Raw genomic sequence first — 19,300 nt, forward strand, 5'->3', positions numbered from 1 at the left:
ACAAGACAACAAAAATCCTCTAAACCACAAGTCAGCAACTACAGCCTTTGCCACAAAGATGGATTCTGCAGCACAGCTAGGAGCAGAGAGCCATCATACCTTGAGAAAAATAGTAAGAAAGGCAGTGGTCCCCAGGTCCTGGCTCCCACAAAGTTCCAGACCAGCTTTCAGCAACAGAGACAAGATATTACCGATGAATGTCTTATTACTTATAAATAGTATTAATTTCTCCTGATCTATTTCTAGCAACATATTTAACCTCTAGTTTGCAAAAAGCATAGCATCAGGCACAGCAGACTCCATATGTTGCTGACCCCTGATCCAAGGTGCCTGGTTAAAAGAACAGCCTTGTTACAACTGCCCCTCACGTAAGTAGAATAAAATAACGTAAGACTAATATACAAAGACAACTGAGGAGGACTATGGTAACCAATCTATAAATACGTAAACACGGCAAGGACTCTGTGGAAGAAACAGTACTCCATCATTACAACTGTTACGAAGAGGGAAGCCAAATTAGTGTTGTACATGTACTTTTAACACTGGTACACACAACTCCAGCAAAGTTGGTTTAGGTACATTCAACAAAACTCAAATTTTTGAAATACATGGGATATTTCGCTTGTATTCCACAGAGCAACCGTCACTCTTGCTAGGGCTCTTTACATTCTGATGAGTCTCATGGAAAACAGTAGTAAAACACTTTTTTCAGCACAAATACATCGTTTTTTCCTGCATCTTTTTAAACTAGATTCTGTTACTGTTATACATTACTAGAACCAGAAAGAATGAAAGATGGGAATAAACAACAGCAAAATGTTTCTACCAAATTTACAACTTCGCGTTTCACTTTGTGATAATCACATTCTAGAAATTAACGCTAGAAAAAGTAGCAATTTACATATCAAACAATGAAGGTCTTATATTACCAATGCATCTTTAAGACAGCTGCTGTATGTTGGTTTGCATAGCTGCCTCTACAAACATGAGCTCTGCAGCAAAAAATAACAGATTTTATTTCATGGCCAGAGCTTTGGTAACAGAGAAAAAGAGGATGTAAAAAAAAAAAAAAAAAAAAAAAATCAAAATACATAGTAGTTTAGAATGTAGACACATCAAAATCAAAAAGCCAATTCTCCACTAAGGGGAAATCATATTCTTCTTCTTGTCTTCTTGAGTATCTTTTCCCAAACAGAAAACTGAATCATTAAAAAAAACCACCAACCTGCAAATATACCCTTTCCTAAAGGGAGAAATAAAAGTTTTTAGAAAAATAAGAAGCTGTACTTAAAATACATTGTGTCCATAACACCGGGACTGCCTTAGAAAAAAAAAAGTTTACATGTAATTAGACTTGATACTTAGCTCTAAATGAACAACACTTATGCATTTTTGTCTTTAAGGCTTTTCTTTTTCCCCCCTCTTTTACCAATGAAAGGCATCAAAGCAACTGTCACTAGCAGCTATCTGGCCTTATTGATAACTTAAGGGCCCTTGGCGTTGCCTTATGAAGTTTAATTTCCCAAAGTGGTCAATTAGATCTCAGTACTGTGCTCGTTGGTGGGTTATTGCTCTAGGATATCTTCAGTGCTACTGTTTCACCTCTGTATTTTTTCCAGTATAGTCATGTAGACAAACTGTTAAGTTCATTTCCAAAAAAGTCAGTTACTTTAGCTCAAAAATGTTTTTAGGAACTATTGGTGGTATAACCTGTAATGCAGCAAAATCCTAGATAAAAACCTGCAGGTTTTGATTTACTGGGGGGGGGGGGGGAAGAGTATAATCCGACATTACCATCCACAGAACAACTCAAGATCACATAAGCAAACTCAGCAATCTGAATTTCAACCAGTTCTTCCCTGCCCCAAGCGTTTATTTCAAATTTAAGGAAGGAAATACAATATCTTAATTAAACATACATTCTAATGGATCATGGACTCCAAACTTCCCCCTCCCCACCAGTAGGAAGAGAGACAAACATGGAATATTTACATTGATTCCCTACATAATTATGTGGGTCTGTACAGCTAGTTGCATGTAAGTGCATTAATTTGTGCAGCAAGGACAGAAGAAAAAATATCCTAGGCAGCAGATCAAAACTTTAAAAGAATAATAATTCCAGTAGCTATTACCAGGCAAAAAAAAACAACAAACCAAAAACAAGAACAACCAGAAGTAATGAAACATTTCAAAATAAATATTCTGATTAAATAGCATTGCTTGATTCCTTATAGAACTTTCAACTGCTTCTCTTTGGAAAATTCTTGGATCCATTTCCATAGGAGGTATTTCCAAAGCATTTTTATAGATTAAGACACCTTTTCAATACTGTCTGAAAATATGTGTCCAACCTTGTTCTTCACAATTATCCTGTCATTTCTTGGGTTTTTTACAGCAGATACACAGAACGAGCCATGTTTGTACCCTCTCCCCCAGATTGCTCCAAGCCAGTACTGCTATTGTTACTCAGACGACACTTCCTAATTCCTTCCATCTCCTTCCCATCAGACCATAACACTCACATTGCCTGATGTCTGCAGGACGGTCAATTCAGAAAACCTCCACTTTCTTCCCCAAGCCCTTCCTTTCCCCCAGAACAGCTAACATCACCTATGTTAATGCTTACTCCTGTATGCAAGACCTCTACTCTTCAACTGAAACCAACTTCAACTTCAATCCATACATCTGCATCACATTTCAATTTAGTCTTTCTTCACAACATTCTTAGAAAAAAAAAAAAAATCAGTCTTCCAAGTCCATACAACTGTAATTCATCTTATTTGTGTGATGATCTTTGCTCATTACTTGAGCCATTCCATTCTCCTTTCCCCCCTTTTTTTTTTTAAATTAATCTCTCCTCTACCTCCTCTCGTTCCCCCATAAACTCTCAGTCTAATTTGCAAGGCCACTCACAATTTTGTTCTTTGTTTTTCTGCCATTAACTCTTCTACTAGATATTGCTGCTAACAAAACGTGCGTCCCTTTTATCTTCCTCTCTCCTAAGAGCCTTTATTTTCTTTTCAGGCCAATGCTGTTCAAAAAAATTCTTCCTGAAATTCTTTATAATTAAAACTCTACATTGTAATCTATTAGAAGCAATCCATTAGTGTGGGCTAATCAGAATGGCCAGATACAGCCTGTAACTAAAAGCAAGTTTTGAACACAAGTTAGTACAGATTGTGTCTCGATCCAACACTTGCTATCGGCTGTAAGATCTGACAGGCCAGGGTGTTTATTTGGAAAGACTCTAACACATTAATACTACCACAGTAAAATAATATGATGCATGAAAAAAAGAGACTAACTGCAGATCAAACCATTCCTATTCAGCATTTCAAGTAATGCAAATACAAAAGCATTCAGTGATAAGACTTTTCAAAGATATAGACAGTATTACAAACAACATTTGACTGTGCAATATCAACTCTTCACCAAAATATTTCCTAGCAATGGTTGTATTGTTAAGAAGATACTAAAAAAGAAAATTCTCAAAGACCAAAAAAAACCAACCCTCGGGCAAAAGATGATTGACACTTGCCAGTACTAAAAACTGAAACCCACAAAAACCTTAAGATCTTCCCTATACAGTTGCATGCTACAAAGAACACAGGTAAACAACTGATACATAGCAAGGATTTACAGCTTTCCCCAACCACGAATAAATGTCTGAATGAAGCTATGACCTTTTTTGAGAACAGATCAAACCCAATGGCAAGAATCTCCAACTTCAGGGTAAGCGTTGTCTAGTGTTGTATTTGTGTTTGAAGCAGCAGCGTTGAAAATTCATCTAGAAAGGGGTGGTGGGGAATTCTTTTCTTGTAATTCCATCATCACTCTATCATGAACCAGGTAATGCAAATTACACTGCCTTTAGAGATCACTAAATCTGTGAACCTGCCTATTCAGTATGTATACCAACACAGTCCTATTTTAAAGAAATTAGTGGGGGTTTACTATTATTTATTTCACGACCCCTTTCACATTGCACTTCTCTGCATGACTACAGGACTCTATTTTTAAATATTACAAACTGTAAGTGCTAAAGACAAAGAATTCTGGCAAGCTATGAGGGTTGAATGTAAGCTAATTCTCGTTTACAGTGCTAGGATAATGGCAACTTCAGTCAACAAGCTGCTTTTTCATACCAAAAAACAAGTCTATTCCAAAGGCACCCATAAGAAGTAGGCCATGCTGCCACTGGACTGCAATAATATTGCATTTCAATATTAAATCAATTAGACTGGAAGAATGATAAAGAAATATCATTGTATCCATGTACCCCACACACACACACAAACTGGGGTAAAAAAACCACACTGATCAAATGCTTCCTTCACTGACAAGTCCAAAGGCATCAATTCCACAAACAGGATCACTTTACACACAATATTTTCTCTCCTTTGATATGTATAGATAGATGTACTAGCTGTTATTGTGTCAGTCTAAGTTGAACTGTCTTAAAGATATTTCAAGGCAGCAGTTTTCAGTTTAACAAAGAAAAAGCCAAAAAACACTTGGCAGACAATAAAAACAAACTTGCATATTTAAAGGCAATTATAGTTAAACACTCTATAATCACAGAATTGTATGAAATCAAGGAATAAAGGTTAACATATTTTGGTTACTTCTATTTAAAGCTACATGAATTAAAAGATTTGTGTTACATGTTCTGATGCAGAGGAAGTATTTCCATATACAATTAACTTGCAGAACAATTGAAGCGAAAACTCTAAAAATATTAACAAGACTCTATCCACATAGAAATTATATGAAATCCGAGTTTCTCCATTCCAGAGAAGCATAATATTCTAATAAGAACTATCCTAATCTTCACCCAGCAATAATTTCAAGATTATATTATTATTCTCATTTCCTTGAATAATATCCATACTCCAGGGCCATTTTCCTTCTCATATTCAATATCATGCATGCTTGTATCAAGATTCCTTTCTTCATATCCTGTCACAGTATCAATCACTGCCTCCTGTCCACTCAATCCACTTTTGATTTATCAGCCGCCGTCTTTCTGGACTCCATAACTCGACCCAAACCATTTTAGCAAGACATTGACAAATAGCACCCAGTATCACATCAACCTGTTCCACTTAGTAAACTAAGAAACAGTAACTGTGACATCTCTGCATAAGTATTCCATTCTATTCCCCAGACTGATGTATATTAATGAGATGGTATTTGAAATGCTTCTTCCACATCAGCATCTAATATGATCAAATTAGGAAATGGGATGATTTATTAAATTTCGTAGAGCTGAAATATTTCTTTATATCACTATATGTGTGGTTTCAGAAAGTGAGCTGTTGCTTTCAATTTTTCTACTGAGGATGTGCCTGCATTTCACAGACGAATTATTGTCTTTAAAAAGATTGCAAGAAGGCAAAATGTTATTAAGCAAATGCTCAGTAAAACAAACTAAATCGGTTTTAAAATTCCTAATTTAATGTAAATCTTGGTTGTTTTGCTGAAATTCAGTTTGTGATCTTATTAAGTCTTATTTGCATTGTACTATCTTGCTGTAGGACAGCTTTAAATTTATAGTATTACTAGGAAGCCCCACTTTTTTGACTCTAAAAAAATGCATCTAAAATAAAATAGTTATAATATGCACAAGTTTTCTTATCTTCCAAAATAAAGTTTTTTTTAAAAAAGAATTGCTTTAGCTTACAAACAATACCTACTCAAAGTATTTTTAGAACATGTCATTATGAAAATCTAACTTTTCAAATTAAAACTTGTATTTCAGTATTTTACATAGTGTGAGATCTGCAAATCATTCATCGAAATAAAACACCTATGTTAAAGAAGTATTAAAAAAAATTACACTGCAGTCACATATACTTTTACCAACATTTTCACCACCTTGAAAAACAACGTATCTTAATCTGATGGGGGACTGTGGGGAGAAAAGACACTATATAAAAATACAGAATTCGTGCCATCTGCATGACTTACACCAAAAACAAATCCAGTGATTTAAAGATACCAGATGTTAACTTTCAATATCAAACTAGTTTTCTCATGCCAGTCCCATTCCCTTGGGGCAGAGGGGCAAGAAATCACAGTTGCTCAAGTCCTAAAGGTGGTACTGGGAAGGTACAACTGTAATGGTCCACATACGAGTAGTGCAGAGATTATCATCACTTTACTGCTGTATCTCATATTGCTGCTTTTCAGGTGGGTCAGTAAATTTTACTCCCTGCCACTGGCAATTCAGAAGTTGGAGATTAACAAGAATACTTCAGTGGGTAACAACACACTCTTTACTACACTAATACAAGGTGGCTGTCCAATTACTTCTGATCATTTTATTAGCTAGTTTACATATGTGTTTTCTTCAGCACTTACCTTTAGAAGTCATATGAAAATAAGCTGCCGCACCCCAAGCAAAAAAATTAATGAATTACAGATGCCAAATTCTTATGAAAATTCCCCTTCAGCGCTACAAATACATACGTTTCCTAAGACAAATATTGTCTCTTTACATTTAACAGTGCTGAACGGATTTTTCTTGTCTGACTGCTTTTTTAATTAATTTCAACTTCTGTTGCCCACAACCTCCAACAGCAAGGGCTTCCACAGCTTAATTATGTGATACGCAAGAACCACCTCCTTTTGTTAGGCCAGGATCTGCCACCAGCTGACTTCACTTCATGCCTGCTGCCCAGGTCTTACACTGGAGGAGACAGGAAACACTCATTCCTTAAATCATCTTCTCACACTATTCATTTTTATTTTCTTTTTATACCTCTCCATCATATTCCCTCTTCTCCCACAATCTCTTTCCCAGCCTGAAGAAGCATAACATATTCAGTCCTCTTAGGAAAGCTGCTCATACCTTCGATCGAGTGCACGAGAGATTTTGAGATAGCAAAGAAAGGAGCTATGTGGCATTGCTGCAACCACCTCCAAGTTAACAGGGAAAACACAGGCCTCCAGAAAGCAGCTTTCAGCAACCTGTTTAACTCTTCTCCAGAAATATGACTAATCGATGGCTTCGCCATGTAACATTACAGCAGAGAGCAGACTTAGAAAAAATTACAGTAAACGATTCAGTCCATCCTGTTGGTTTTAGGTTTATGCTTTTAACATGCTAAAAACCTATTCTGTTACATTTTAGGATGTTATTTCTAAATATTTTCCCTGAAGAACCATGCCTGTGAATAGTAACATAATTTAAAGCGACATGCAGCTATACCTTCATAGCTATAGTGCTGAAAAGCTAGCATCTTTTATACGTTAAAATATTTTAGACACAGCATTTTGCAGCACAAATTGAAACAAACATTGGTCATGTTTTTGAAGTTTTTAGGTGCATAATTTCCATATATTGTAATGACAATTAACATCAGTAAACCCCTTGGTAAAAATGACAATTAGACTATGTCTAATGAGATCTGCAATTTATACTTGTTACAATAAAAACAGATCTTTAACAAGTTACATATTTCCTAATGCTGAGTAACTGACACACTGAAAAACACCTTCATTTTCACCTTATTCTTTTGATATTCTATTGTTTTTAAACTGATTTTGCTAGCAAAACAGTAGGTATTTACAGGAGTATTTCTACACACAGCGCAGCAGCTTATCAGGAGTCTACAGCTCAGATGGCAAGTATACTCACGGAGAGATCAGACAGTTTAAATAACCAAATTGCTACTACAAAGACACTATAGCAATAAGTGTCCAGGCAACTATTATAATGAACAGCTGTGAATAAGTCATGAGACAATACAAATAAGAGAAACTGAAACATTCACATCTTTCAACAACAATTTTTCAACATTGAGAGGCAACAGCTCTACTGATTTGGTCTACAAAAATAACATGTTTTACTAAATTCTTAGTGCAGGTACACAAAATTATCTGGCTGAAGATCTGTAAACACATACCATACAAGCTTTGATCTGCCTGATGTACTCAATAATTAATTTAAATTCAACAGAAAATGCTAACAGTAATTCCGATACCCAGGGATACACTTTATTTAAACTTTTCAATTGAAAAATACACACACACCAGAACTGAGCTTCTTTTAATTACAAAAGCATGAAGCAGGTTTTATAATACAATTTGCAACATCTGATTAAGATTTAAATTATGTTTATTATTGAAAATATTAATCTGTCACAATCTAAAGTTTATGAAAACTTTCAGCACCATAGATATCTTTAAATATTAAGAAAAATTTGCATAACTAAATACTCATCTCTTTCCGAGGGAAATACAGATGAGATAAGAAAATAACAGTTTAGTCTGATCTTCAGGGAGCCAATGTTGTGCATGGGAGTTATGGAAATCAGTAATCAAAAAAACTTCACAAGTTTTCAGACAATTACAGTTAAACCAAGGTGACTTTAATAACGTTTTTTGCACTTGGTCAGACGCAAAATATCTAACTTATCTTCAAACCCAACTGCTCCACCAGTGTAATTTAAACATTCAGTACATCAAAAGCACTGCACTGAGATTTCAAATTAGGAAGAGTTTCAAATGGCATTGTTTAGACAATCACTTGCAACCATTATTTCTAGTATATTACAAATTCAGTAACTACATGGAGATTTTAAAGTAATGGTTTTTATGTTAGAAATAATAATTATTTTTCCTAGAAAATAGTCTTACCTTCTTGTCCTACTTTTTGATCTCGATCTTTGAGACTTGTAGGATTTGCCTCTGCCCCTTGATCGGCTACGACTGCGTTTTCTTCTGGAACCATACGAAGAACTACTGCTCGATCTGTGTCTGCGTCTAAAACAAAACCATACTATTAGTACACTACTGCTCCTAAAAAAAACAAAAACAAACAAAGAAAACCAGGAACAAAACCCCTAACACTTTACTCTAAAGGGGACATACAAACCTGTCTTTATTTTTATTATGCTGTAGAAGCTTCAAATACCACTATTACACTGTAATAAATAATTCACATACATGTGGGCAATGTCCATCTTAAACAGCTTATATTCCAAAATATAAATCCCAGGACAGAAAAAGGGTAGACAGAGAAACAGAAGTTAACCAATTTGCCTAGCATCATGCAACACTTCAAGGGCAAAGCCAGGAACACAGCCCAGTTCTCAATGGTGTTTAGTCCCATGACCTGCTCGTTGGAACTCTCTGCCTCTTAGCCAAATCTAAGGTTGAAGAAACATTTAAAACCTACGTTCTCAGCAGGATTTACACCATATGGGATAGAGGACTACAACTCCAGCACTAAAAAATGAAATTCATAACATGCTAACTTCTGCATTGCTACTCTATACAATTATTTCTAGTCATACTATGTACCCACATAAAATGTAGATATTAAAATGTAGACATTAAAATGTATTTAAAGTACACAGACCTAAAAATATTTCAGGTGTGTATATATAACCTTACAGATTTCTTATCTCAGTGTTTGTAACACACAATCTTTGTTCTGCTCCAATGCTGACAGATCTTTGCCCCCCCCTCCTTTTCTTTTTTAGTACTATTAGTAATCCAATAATCAGTGTTAATTCATTCCATTTGAGCTTGGAAGTTTCCTCCTGAGTTCAGTCAGGAGCCAGAAAGGTATCTTCCTCTTCCTCTCCCACCCAACCTTCCCGTTTCATTTAGTCAAAGAATAGATTTTTATGCACAAAGGAGAAAGGTGAATGAATAGACACTAAATACATAAATTAAACCAACTAATCCCAAAACTGGGGGGAGGGATACCTTCCCTCCTTAAGTCTTAATCTTAAGATTTCCTCTCTATCTCCATCTGCCTAACAGCTAACTAAATATCAATTCAAATCCTTACGAGAAGCTCCATATTTTTGGCCTTTATTATGTTTGATTCATATTAAAATGTAACACCACACAGAAACACTTCTGTAATTCAGGGATGCAGCCAACGTGATACGTGCTTACCCAGCATAAGGGAAAGGTGCTGCACTACGTACAAGTAGCACTGCAGTAGTCCAAACTGGAAAAAGATATATATAGGTTAACTACTAAAGAACAGGTCTTCATCTGAAAAAGGAATGCAATGTTCCTGCTAAACAAAGATGAAGAACAGTAATCTTAGAGGCTGCTGCTTTTGATTCTTAAGGGTCAGGGATAAATCCAGCAGGACCCCAGCATGTAACAGTGACTTAACTGCCAGGAGCAAATGCCCTAAACTAAGGGCAAAGCAAAGGTGCCAGCCAGATCCTAAAAGCAGACACTTTCGTCTTTTCTGGATTCAATATAAGTCAACTGGGCTTCGTCCAGACTCTAATCTCCCTTCAAGCTCTGTTTTTATCTGTGAGATAGCCATGCCTGCACTGGACTAAAGAGATTCATAAAGCTGCATGTCATCAGCATATTGTTGGCATCGAAGCCCATGTTATCTTGTTGTGTCCCCTAAGGGCTGTATGTAGATGCTAAGAAGGAACAGAAGAAAGGGGGGATGGAAGTAAACAAATAAGAAACCCCCCACAACCAGCCAACTTGCCCCTTGTTGACACACTCTTCTGCCAACTAAAGAAAGGGTTGTCAGGAGCAGTTTCTAATATATTTACAAGGCAGCTACACATGAGTATTTTCCAGCTCCGCTTACTAATAAACAAACCACCACCTGTTCAGCCTGACTCCAGGATCACTGCAAGTCAGGCAGAGACAACCAAGATAGCGTACCTGATCTAAAACGGTCAGGTACCGAAAGAGGCCTCTGGTGAAGGAGTGTTAGGTCAAGGGAAAAAAAAAAAAAAAAAATTACCCTAAGCCTTTCAATTGAGAAAGTCAATCTTGTGTTCTGGAAAGACCCACTTGGTTTATTACAACAGAAAAAAAGTAACGAAGAATAGTCTATAACTAGTGGAATGAAACTACTTCACAAACAGGTAACAACGTATGAACTATTATATTTCCAAAAACAACAAATTTGGAATATTTTTAGGAGGAGGAGCAAGAAAAAGTTAGCTTAATTGGATGGGTTTTGTCTGTTTTAATAAGGAAGTTACCTTTGGATCTGCACATACACTGGTTTTGTATTCACGGAGGAGGAAAAGTGGTTTGGGTTTTTTGGTGGTGGTGTAGTTTTGGTTTTTTTCCTTTAAATGTAAGTGAAAATATTGCCACATCTTCCAAAATTCAGAGCAAACTTTGCTATAAAATTCCAACCTAGAATTGACTACCCACTGGATTCAAACACTTATAGCTTTCTACCATAATATGGAAGAGCTCTATCTGCAAACAACTGCAACAAACAGTAAATTACTACAAATGCACCTTTTCTCATAAGAATGTGAACGAGACTGGAGATCTCGAGACCGTGACCTTGACCTTGATTTCCTTCCAGACTTTTTACGGCTGTATGTTCTGCTGTCTGAGGAGCTACTTGAAGATGAACGCCTGCGGTGTTTCTTTTTCCTTCTGCTTCTGTTTTCTTCTTCTGTGTCCGAGGAACGACGTCCCATTTTTAAACTATGTAAAAACAAAAATTCTAAACTGTAAGGAAGTCCCAGATCTACATTATGCTGTTATATATATATACACATAATAAAATACATAGTGTCTGCTCGTATATAAACAAATATATCTATACCATTTGGAAAGTCATCAGGTGGACAGAAAATTTTGTTTTCATGCAAAAATAAAAATCAAGATTTTAACACAAGACATCAGCAAATTCACGTTACCAAGTACCTTGACATTTACACTGTCAGGAAAGTTGAAATAATTTATTATGGTATCAACTATTTGTTGCAAATTTTCACAACCATTTAAATAGATAAATGCACTGATGAAGTAATTTCTACATCAGAACACATTTTTATTTTTGCCTTAGATGTTAATTTTTTCAGAAATGTGGGAAGTAACATATAAGATACTTCTAACATCTGGTATTTCACTTTAAAGATGCTATGCAATTACTAGTACAGCATCTTTAACATGTCAAATTTACAATTATAAATTAAGATCCATAATACTTACACAATCAATAGAATGCAGACTATCAGCTACTGATGTGACTCACTTTGCACATTTTTAGGTTGTGCAATTAAAATAATGTACATCTTTGTCCTATTTGTCATAATTAAAATTGTCAAGAAAATTCAAGGAAATTATTTTTATATTAATTTAAGCTAGAGTTTGGTTCTCAGTTTAGACCTTTATTATAAAATCAGACCTATAAATACTAAATTCCAGAAATGTTTCTCGATTGCCACTGTGCTTACTTGGACAAAGTTTACAGACTTTGATAACAGATTTGAGAAAAAAAAGAAAAACACCAAATATGGGTGTGGGGAGCCCCACCATTTATTAATTGTTGCAGAGAATATCATCTTCATTTGCAACTCCCAAGAGATCAGTTTCCTTGCTTCACAATTAAAGAACTGCTATATTTCTTGACTATCCAGGCTGTAAGAAGTGCATAAAGTTTTAAAACTATTTTTATGTCCCAGCAGTAACAGCCCCATCCACCCAAGACTTCAACACCTCTCTTCTCACACTCTTCAGCTAACGGTTAGTAACAACCCCTCTTCCCAGCAACAAAGTTGCTCCCTACCTACTTCTGCACTGGGAAAACAAGAAGTCGTAATCCTTTAACATTCCTATCAACAATTAGATCACAGATATATTTTATATCACGGATAGGTTTTCCCACAATATCACCTGTCTTTAACCCACACTGAAATATTCCAGGTCCTTGTGTTTCCAGCATAAACAGGTTGAACTTGGTTCATTTTCTGCATACAAACTTTTGCCCTTCCTCACACCTTTTATCACCTAGGCAGCTGATCCTAATGTCCAGGGTAGAGACTGAAAACAGGAGAGAAATTCACCATTAAGTATGTTTATGCTTAAATTCACAAAATGTTTACACGCAAATACAAGTCTTGATTACGCAAGGCCTTTCAGTCAAAATACACTATTGAGAGTAAAAAAACAACAACACGCGTTTAGTTCCATAGAAAAAGTATCTTAAAACTTACTTTTTCATCCTCAAGTTCCCAAGGCAGCTCAAACTGTTTTGCATGCAATCATACTGGCTACAGCCCTGTATCTAAGCTCCCAGGCAGGTGTGGGACTTGCAAAGTCCATGCGCCATGACCAACTTCCCCAAGGGAGCCTTTCAGGTAGCTACATTCAAAGTACAATAAATATACAGACAATGCTGTGTTTGACACAATTTGAAGACTATGTCAGAGAGGTAGGTTTGCTTGTCAAACTGAGACGTGTTCCTTCCACGCTGCTGAAGCTCGTCCCAAGGACTGCCAGAGTCCTGGAGCACAGGCAAGGACGCTGCAGCAAGCACCAGCCAAGAGCCAAAGGGCCATCTTCCTGGAACGTGCCAAGTTCTTGGACCTAGCATCTACTTCAAGGAGAGTTTCCATATTTTACCCAACAGTTGTTTAATGCAAAATACAAGACAGTCCCTTAAGTATCTGGATTTTCCTTTATGTTCACTAGAGTTCACTCACTGCCACAATCAAAACAATAGCTACGTAAACTCATTCCTATGTAGCCAAATCTCTGTGGATTGCAGACAGCTCTTCGGCAGGCAACTCTGAGCAATCAGTTCCGCTCCTGCAGCCAGGAGTGCCTACAAATTAGCCATTACTAAGCTTTGCTGCAGTAAATCCCTCTATATATTTACTTCACTTCTCAGTAGTTCCCATTTTCAGCACTGTAGAACTGGTCCTTCAGCCTACAATCTAAACAAAGCATTTTTTAAATATTCAACCTAAAACAGCAAATCTCTATGCACCTAAACCAACAAAATTTTAGGAGGATGAACTGCTATGCAAGAGATTATTTTTTTTAAAATGAAGTTATTTCTGCCATCTTATTAAAGTTATTCCAAAGAGATTTTGAAAGAGAGAGGCAGTACTTTACAGACTATTTTACCTGATTCAAGGAACTATGACTTTAACTTACAATTCTGCAGAGGAATGCCAATTTATATCAACACACCATCTTGTGCAGTCATTTTATTTTTTCCCCCCCTTTGTAATAAAAGATTTACAGAGCTCCAAGGTATAACAGTTATTGAACAGTAAAATAAGGGTCTTCAAATATATACTGATAGAACAATCTTCAAACGAACATGAACCTGAATCTCAAACTTAACGTTAAGTAGAACTGCCCAGAAAGATGAAACTACAATGCACAGATTTTAAAGTTAAAAGCTGACAGACCACAGCTCATGACAGCAAGATTAACAAAAAAGACGAGAGAAAGAGCAGAAAAAACTTTTCTGCTGAGATACTTGCCACTTGATGTGGGTATCATTACGAACCAGAACACTACACTTCAATGTATGTATCGCCTGTTGTTTAACTTCCTCTTTTTTTTTTTGCCATCAGCTTTCTTCTCCATTTGCACATTTAACTGGATCAAGCAGCACACAAAACTAGTGAAACATACTATGTAAATCACAATTTTGTGTCTTCAGGACCAAAGAAGAACTGCATGCCATGGCCCTTCTCTGTTACAGGACAAGCCCTACAGCATATGTGCACGTACTTGAGCCTCAGGAGCTCCAAGAGCACTGGGTTTACTGGACAAGAGCTACAGGACAAGGGCGCATGGGTGACTGATGCCCTGCCCGTTGCAGAGTTTCCACTGGAAAAGAGGTTGCCAGAAACAGACTGTTGATCCTGGAACAATTTTTGCAGCTGAGTCCTAGTAGCCCTCTCCTACGAGGATACCTTGGAAGTACACAGGCGACAGACAACTTTGACAGGCACTACCTTTCACTGGGGTCTTTAAGAACATCCCTTCAGTACATGACACACATTTTCCTGCAAGGACACCTCATATAAACACAGCACTTGAGAGCAGTCAACATCAAGACCTGTAACAGGTCAGTATTCTTCCTAACTACTGCCTACTCCCTCCATATCCCTGAAGAGACCTGGGAAAAGGGATTGCCAGCACTGATTGATCACACCAGCAGAAGCCTGATGGATGGAAGAGTTGTTCTGGTGAGTCAGCAGCAGTCCATACAAGATTTCCACACACAGGACTGTAAAATAGCACCTACAGATTGCAGAGGAAAACTAAGATCACTCAGGGAACCTTATTTAGCAAAACGACGAGGGAAGGAAGGAAAGACAAACAGAAAAAAAAATGAGAGCCATTCCACAGTATCATGTGCTGAATCTCATGGGGTTTTCCTACCTGTTTCCATACAAAGGCTACAGATCCACCACAAAGACTTGTGCCAGAGAGTTAACAGTGATGTAAGCACAGTTTGGCCTTATAGCTATGGGGTGTCCCATTTTCAGGGCTCTTTACCCTTACAGCTTAGGCAGAAGCATTAAGCCATAGGTACTGGCAATAGGAGACATGCTTCTACCAACCCCTCTTTATGTGCAGGCACTGTGGAAGATATAGCTTCCAATGCCTGGCAAGACTCAGGAGGCTTTTATCCTGACTATAGAGCAATACTAGGAGGAGGAGGAAGGAAAAGTGCCTTAACAAGCACCAGCAGCAAATTAACGATTTCAGATGAACCTAGAACCTGGCTTACATCTCAGGAGCTCATGGGAACACAGACTCCTGCCCATCGCATCAGTGAGGCTCATTCTCTTCCACCACCCAGCCCCAACCTTCCCCCACGTGATCCTCAACCACTCAGCATATTCCCTCACCCACTCTGAATTTAGATCAAACTATTCCGGTCAAACAGCAAAGAAACACTGAGAATTCAGAAGGTGCTGTTTCAAGATACAAAAATCCACAGTAGCTACATGAAAACTCATGCTGAAGCCTGAACTGGAACATATAATCATCAAATTAATTGGCTACTTAATTATTTTTGACGGTTCTAGTGAACGTCCATGAGCTTCAACATTCTGAACACTTGCAGTTTGTGTGAAATTGAGCAGCCTTTCAGTAGAATGACTAACAGCTGGGCCTGATAAATTTTAAGTCCTCATTCCAGAGCACAGGCATGCTGGAGGATCTAAAAGACAGGTCTGCAGGCCTTTGTTTTTTTAATAGGTAATTTTCATTTAAGTCTTTCTGAAAACTGATGCTGCAACACTGGCTGAAATGAAAACAAAGTACATACTTTCACACAGGTGTTTTTCCAAGACAAACCAACATCAAAAATTTCAAACCAACTATTTGTATTTGGCAAAATTATAAACAGTGCTATCAAGTTCACCTGTGAACAGCTAAGTAACCTCCCACCCTGCATTTAAAAATGTAAAGAAAACATAGATGGCATAGGAAACTGACAGACTTCCCTGGAAAATCTATTCCAAAAGAGTAAGGTATACTTTAAAATGTGGTAAGAAGCATACACTCAAGATTGAACAAGGTCAGATCAATATTTCAGGGATGTTGAGGAATTCTTTCCAGCATACAATACCTGATTTTTCAAACATGAGTTTCAAACTATTACTGTATTTACTGTAGGTTGTAAGAAAATAACATCCTTTGGTTGGTTTTAATCAGAGGCTGTTATCCAGCAAACATTACTGCAGCAGACTACATCTTGAGCACAGCATCCAATTAAACAATACAATCTTCAGTTACCATAATCAGCCAGAAGTGATGACAACAAAATAACCTCCACATTTGTTAAATATCAAATCCAAATTATTTAGGTTTGTTAGTTACCAAGAGGCTTTGATTATAACAGGCTTGCAATAATCACTAACCACCTGCTCTGTTTATGTAGCATCTCTACAAACAAGATCCTTTAAGAAATTATAACCATTTAGAAGGGTGTTGATGGAAAATATACCGCAACCATCTCAGAATCCCCTTCTTTCCTGCTGAACTGTGCGAGTCCATCTACAGGAGAGAATCAACAAGTCAGGATGAGATGCTACTTGAGCTTCAGCCAGGAAATAAGGCTAATGGAAGTAAAATTTATACTAAGTCCTCAACAAACATGCTCACTAGTAAGAGTTGCAGTGTTACTAATGGCAGCCCTGCTCCCCAAAGAAGGGAAACCACAAACAGGCAGAGGGCAGAAGTCAGTCAATCTGGGTGCATACAGATCAATGAGTGCCTTTGTATCTACCTCAACCAAGCTTGTAGTTAAGTGGAAACTGCCCCTGCTCTCCAATTCAGAAAAACCGCTCTCAGTAGAGGAAGGGATTTGTTTAGAAAGGACAATATGGTGGCCGTTCTTATAAGGGCACCAACCTGAATCATCACCCTTGATTCTTACATACTTATTCAATGGTGCCTCTTTCCCTTAGCCAAGTTTCCAGATCACTACAGGAAATCGCAGTGACCAAGCTACCATAACTGGTTACATCAGAAGAAAAGTCCACAGATCAAAGAATCACAGGAACTGTTACTTACTTACAATCTCTCCCCTAGACACCAGAATCCACACACACCAAACACAGCAGAACACTGTTTCCTGATCACATAACAGATGTCCCCTTTGATGATTACATTAACAGTATTTTTCAAAATCAGTAAAATTTAACTTGGAAGAAAGTCTGCCTGAACGCAAAACCATGAATGAACACTTTATTTATAATAACAACAGTCCTTAATTCAGCTTCAAATCTTTAGATTTCAAAGTGTGGGGAAAACTAGGCTCAAGGAGACAATGCACGTGCATCCAGGACACCAACAGCAGAGGATGGAATGCAGATCTCAAACTCTAGTATGATGCTCACCTAACTAAGAGACCGCCTCTACAAGCCACCTTTTGCTCAATAATTCTTAATTCTACAAACTGGCCTTCCACCACATAATTTTCTGAATCTGAATGCAGTGAGAACTAAAAAACATTCCTATTTTAGATCAACCCAAATTCACTAAGGGCATCAATTAATCAGCATTTCTTCTAAGTAACCAACTTTCAGAACACGCTTACAGATCAGCTACATTTATCTGAACTTTACAATGCAGCTTTTGGGTTTTGTTTGTTTGTTTTTTTTTAATCAAGTTCTAAATACCTTCCTCCCTCAGGGGGTACAGGATCATGCTCAACATGAAACAACATGTCTAGATTTTGTCCAAAATCATTAGAACACATAAACTGTTCAAAAAATGTTTCCTTCATTGCAGAGGGGGGAGCAGCACTAGCTACATTTGGCTGAAATATACAAGGAAAATGACTGCTGCTAGGAGCAGTGCATCAGGTGCAGAAAAACCCAATCACACACCTTCTTTACCCATGCTTTCACAGACAAGAGGTGGGAAAATAAGATTATACACGAATGATTCCCTCTTATCTTATGAATCAAAATATAAAGTGAATTCCAAGGGCTGATGCCAGGGACAGTAACATCCATCACAGATACTGTGTGCTCCCCACTCACGCCAGCTGGGCGCTGCTAGATGAAACAGAAACTGGAAAAGCCGGGGAAGAGAGCAGCTCCCAGGGCTCCTGCCCGTCTCCACCAGGAAACCCGAACGGAGTCTGGAGCCCCGGGCCCGGCTGGGCTCCCCGGCCGGCTACTGGCCGCCGAGCCTTACCCGCAGCCCCCCACGGCACCGGGCAGCCGCGTCCCTCCCCGGCGCAGCCCCCACGGCCGGGGGGGGCCCGCAGTCTGTGCAGGCCTGAGGCCGCAGGACCCGTCGGCCAAGCCCCGCAGCCCGCCGGGAGCCCGCCCTGGGGCTCCGCCGCAGCCCCGGGAGGCCAGGCCGCGGCTCGGCACGGCCACACCGGGCAGGCCCAGGCCGGCGCGGCCCCACGCCGCCGTTCCCACCCCCGACCCTGACGCCGGCCCTGGGCCACAACGGGGTCCCGTGCGGCCCTGGGCAGAGAGCAGCAGGCCGCAGGGCCCGCCCAGCCCCCGCGGCGATGGCCCGCGGCGCACTGCCGTACCCCTGCCGGGGGTGGGCTCGCCGCCCGGCCCCACCACGTTACCTGAGCGGCGGAGCAGTCAGGCTGGGCCGGGCCGCGGGAGCGCAGGCGGCGGCGGCGGGCCGCGGCTGCCGGTTTGAGCTCAGCGCCTTCCTGGGCGGCGGGCAGGCAGCAGCAAGCCAGCGCCGAGCTCATCCAGGCGGCCAGGCAGCGCCGCCGAGCGCCGAGGAATCGATGTAGCGCGCTCGCCGCCCCGGCGGGGCGAGCCCCCCACGCGTGATGGGCAGCGAGGGGCGCAGGGCCGGTCCTGGTCTGCCCGCGGGTGGCTGCAGCCGCCCACGTCGCGCTGCTCCACACCGGGGGCAGCGCGGTGACAAGCCACAACGACTTACCGGCACGTTGCCGTAGCACGCCGCCGTCCGCCTCCCCCGTGGGTGACGGGCTGCGCGGCGGGGCGAGGCGCGGGACGGCGGCGCGGGGGCTTCCTCGTTTCAGCACGAAGTGACTAACGAGGGTCGGTGCTTCCTGGCCCCGACG

The 19,300-nt window shown here is 39.4% G+C and overlaps 1 protein-coding gene across 1 annotated transcript in view; it reads right to left on the minus strand.

Moving 5' to 3' along the window:
* The window catches only part of RSRC1 (arginine and serine rich coiled-coil 1), a 167,609-nt gene extending 148,655 nt beyond the window's left edge, over window positions 1–18,954 (minus strand). The window contains exons 1-3 of the mRNA XM_055817206.1: window positions 18,827–18,954; window positions 11,257–11,451; window positions 8,644–8,769 (exon numbers count right to left, since the gene is read on the minus strand). Of these exons, the coding sequence (XP_055673181.1) occupies window positions 8,644–8,769; window positions 11,257–11,444 (314 nt within the window). The 5' untranslated portion in view covers window positions 11,445–11,451; window positions 18,827–18,954. The remainder of the gene's footprint in view (window positions 1–8,643; window positions 8,770–11,256; window positions 11,452–18,826) is intronic.
* Window positions 18,955–19,300: the final 346 nt, after the last annotated feature.

The sequence above is a fragment of the Falco peregrinus genome, chromosome 12 (assembly GCF_023634155.1).
Source record: "Falco peregrinus isolate bFalPer1 chromosome 12, bFalPer1.pri, whole genome shotgun sequence".
Classification (NCBI taxonomy): Eukaryota; Metazoa; Chordata; class Aves; order Falconiformes; family Falconidae; genus Falco; species Falco peregrinus.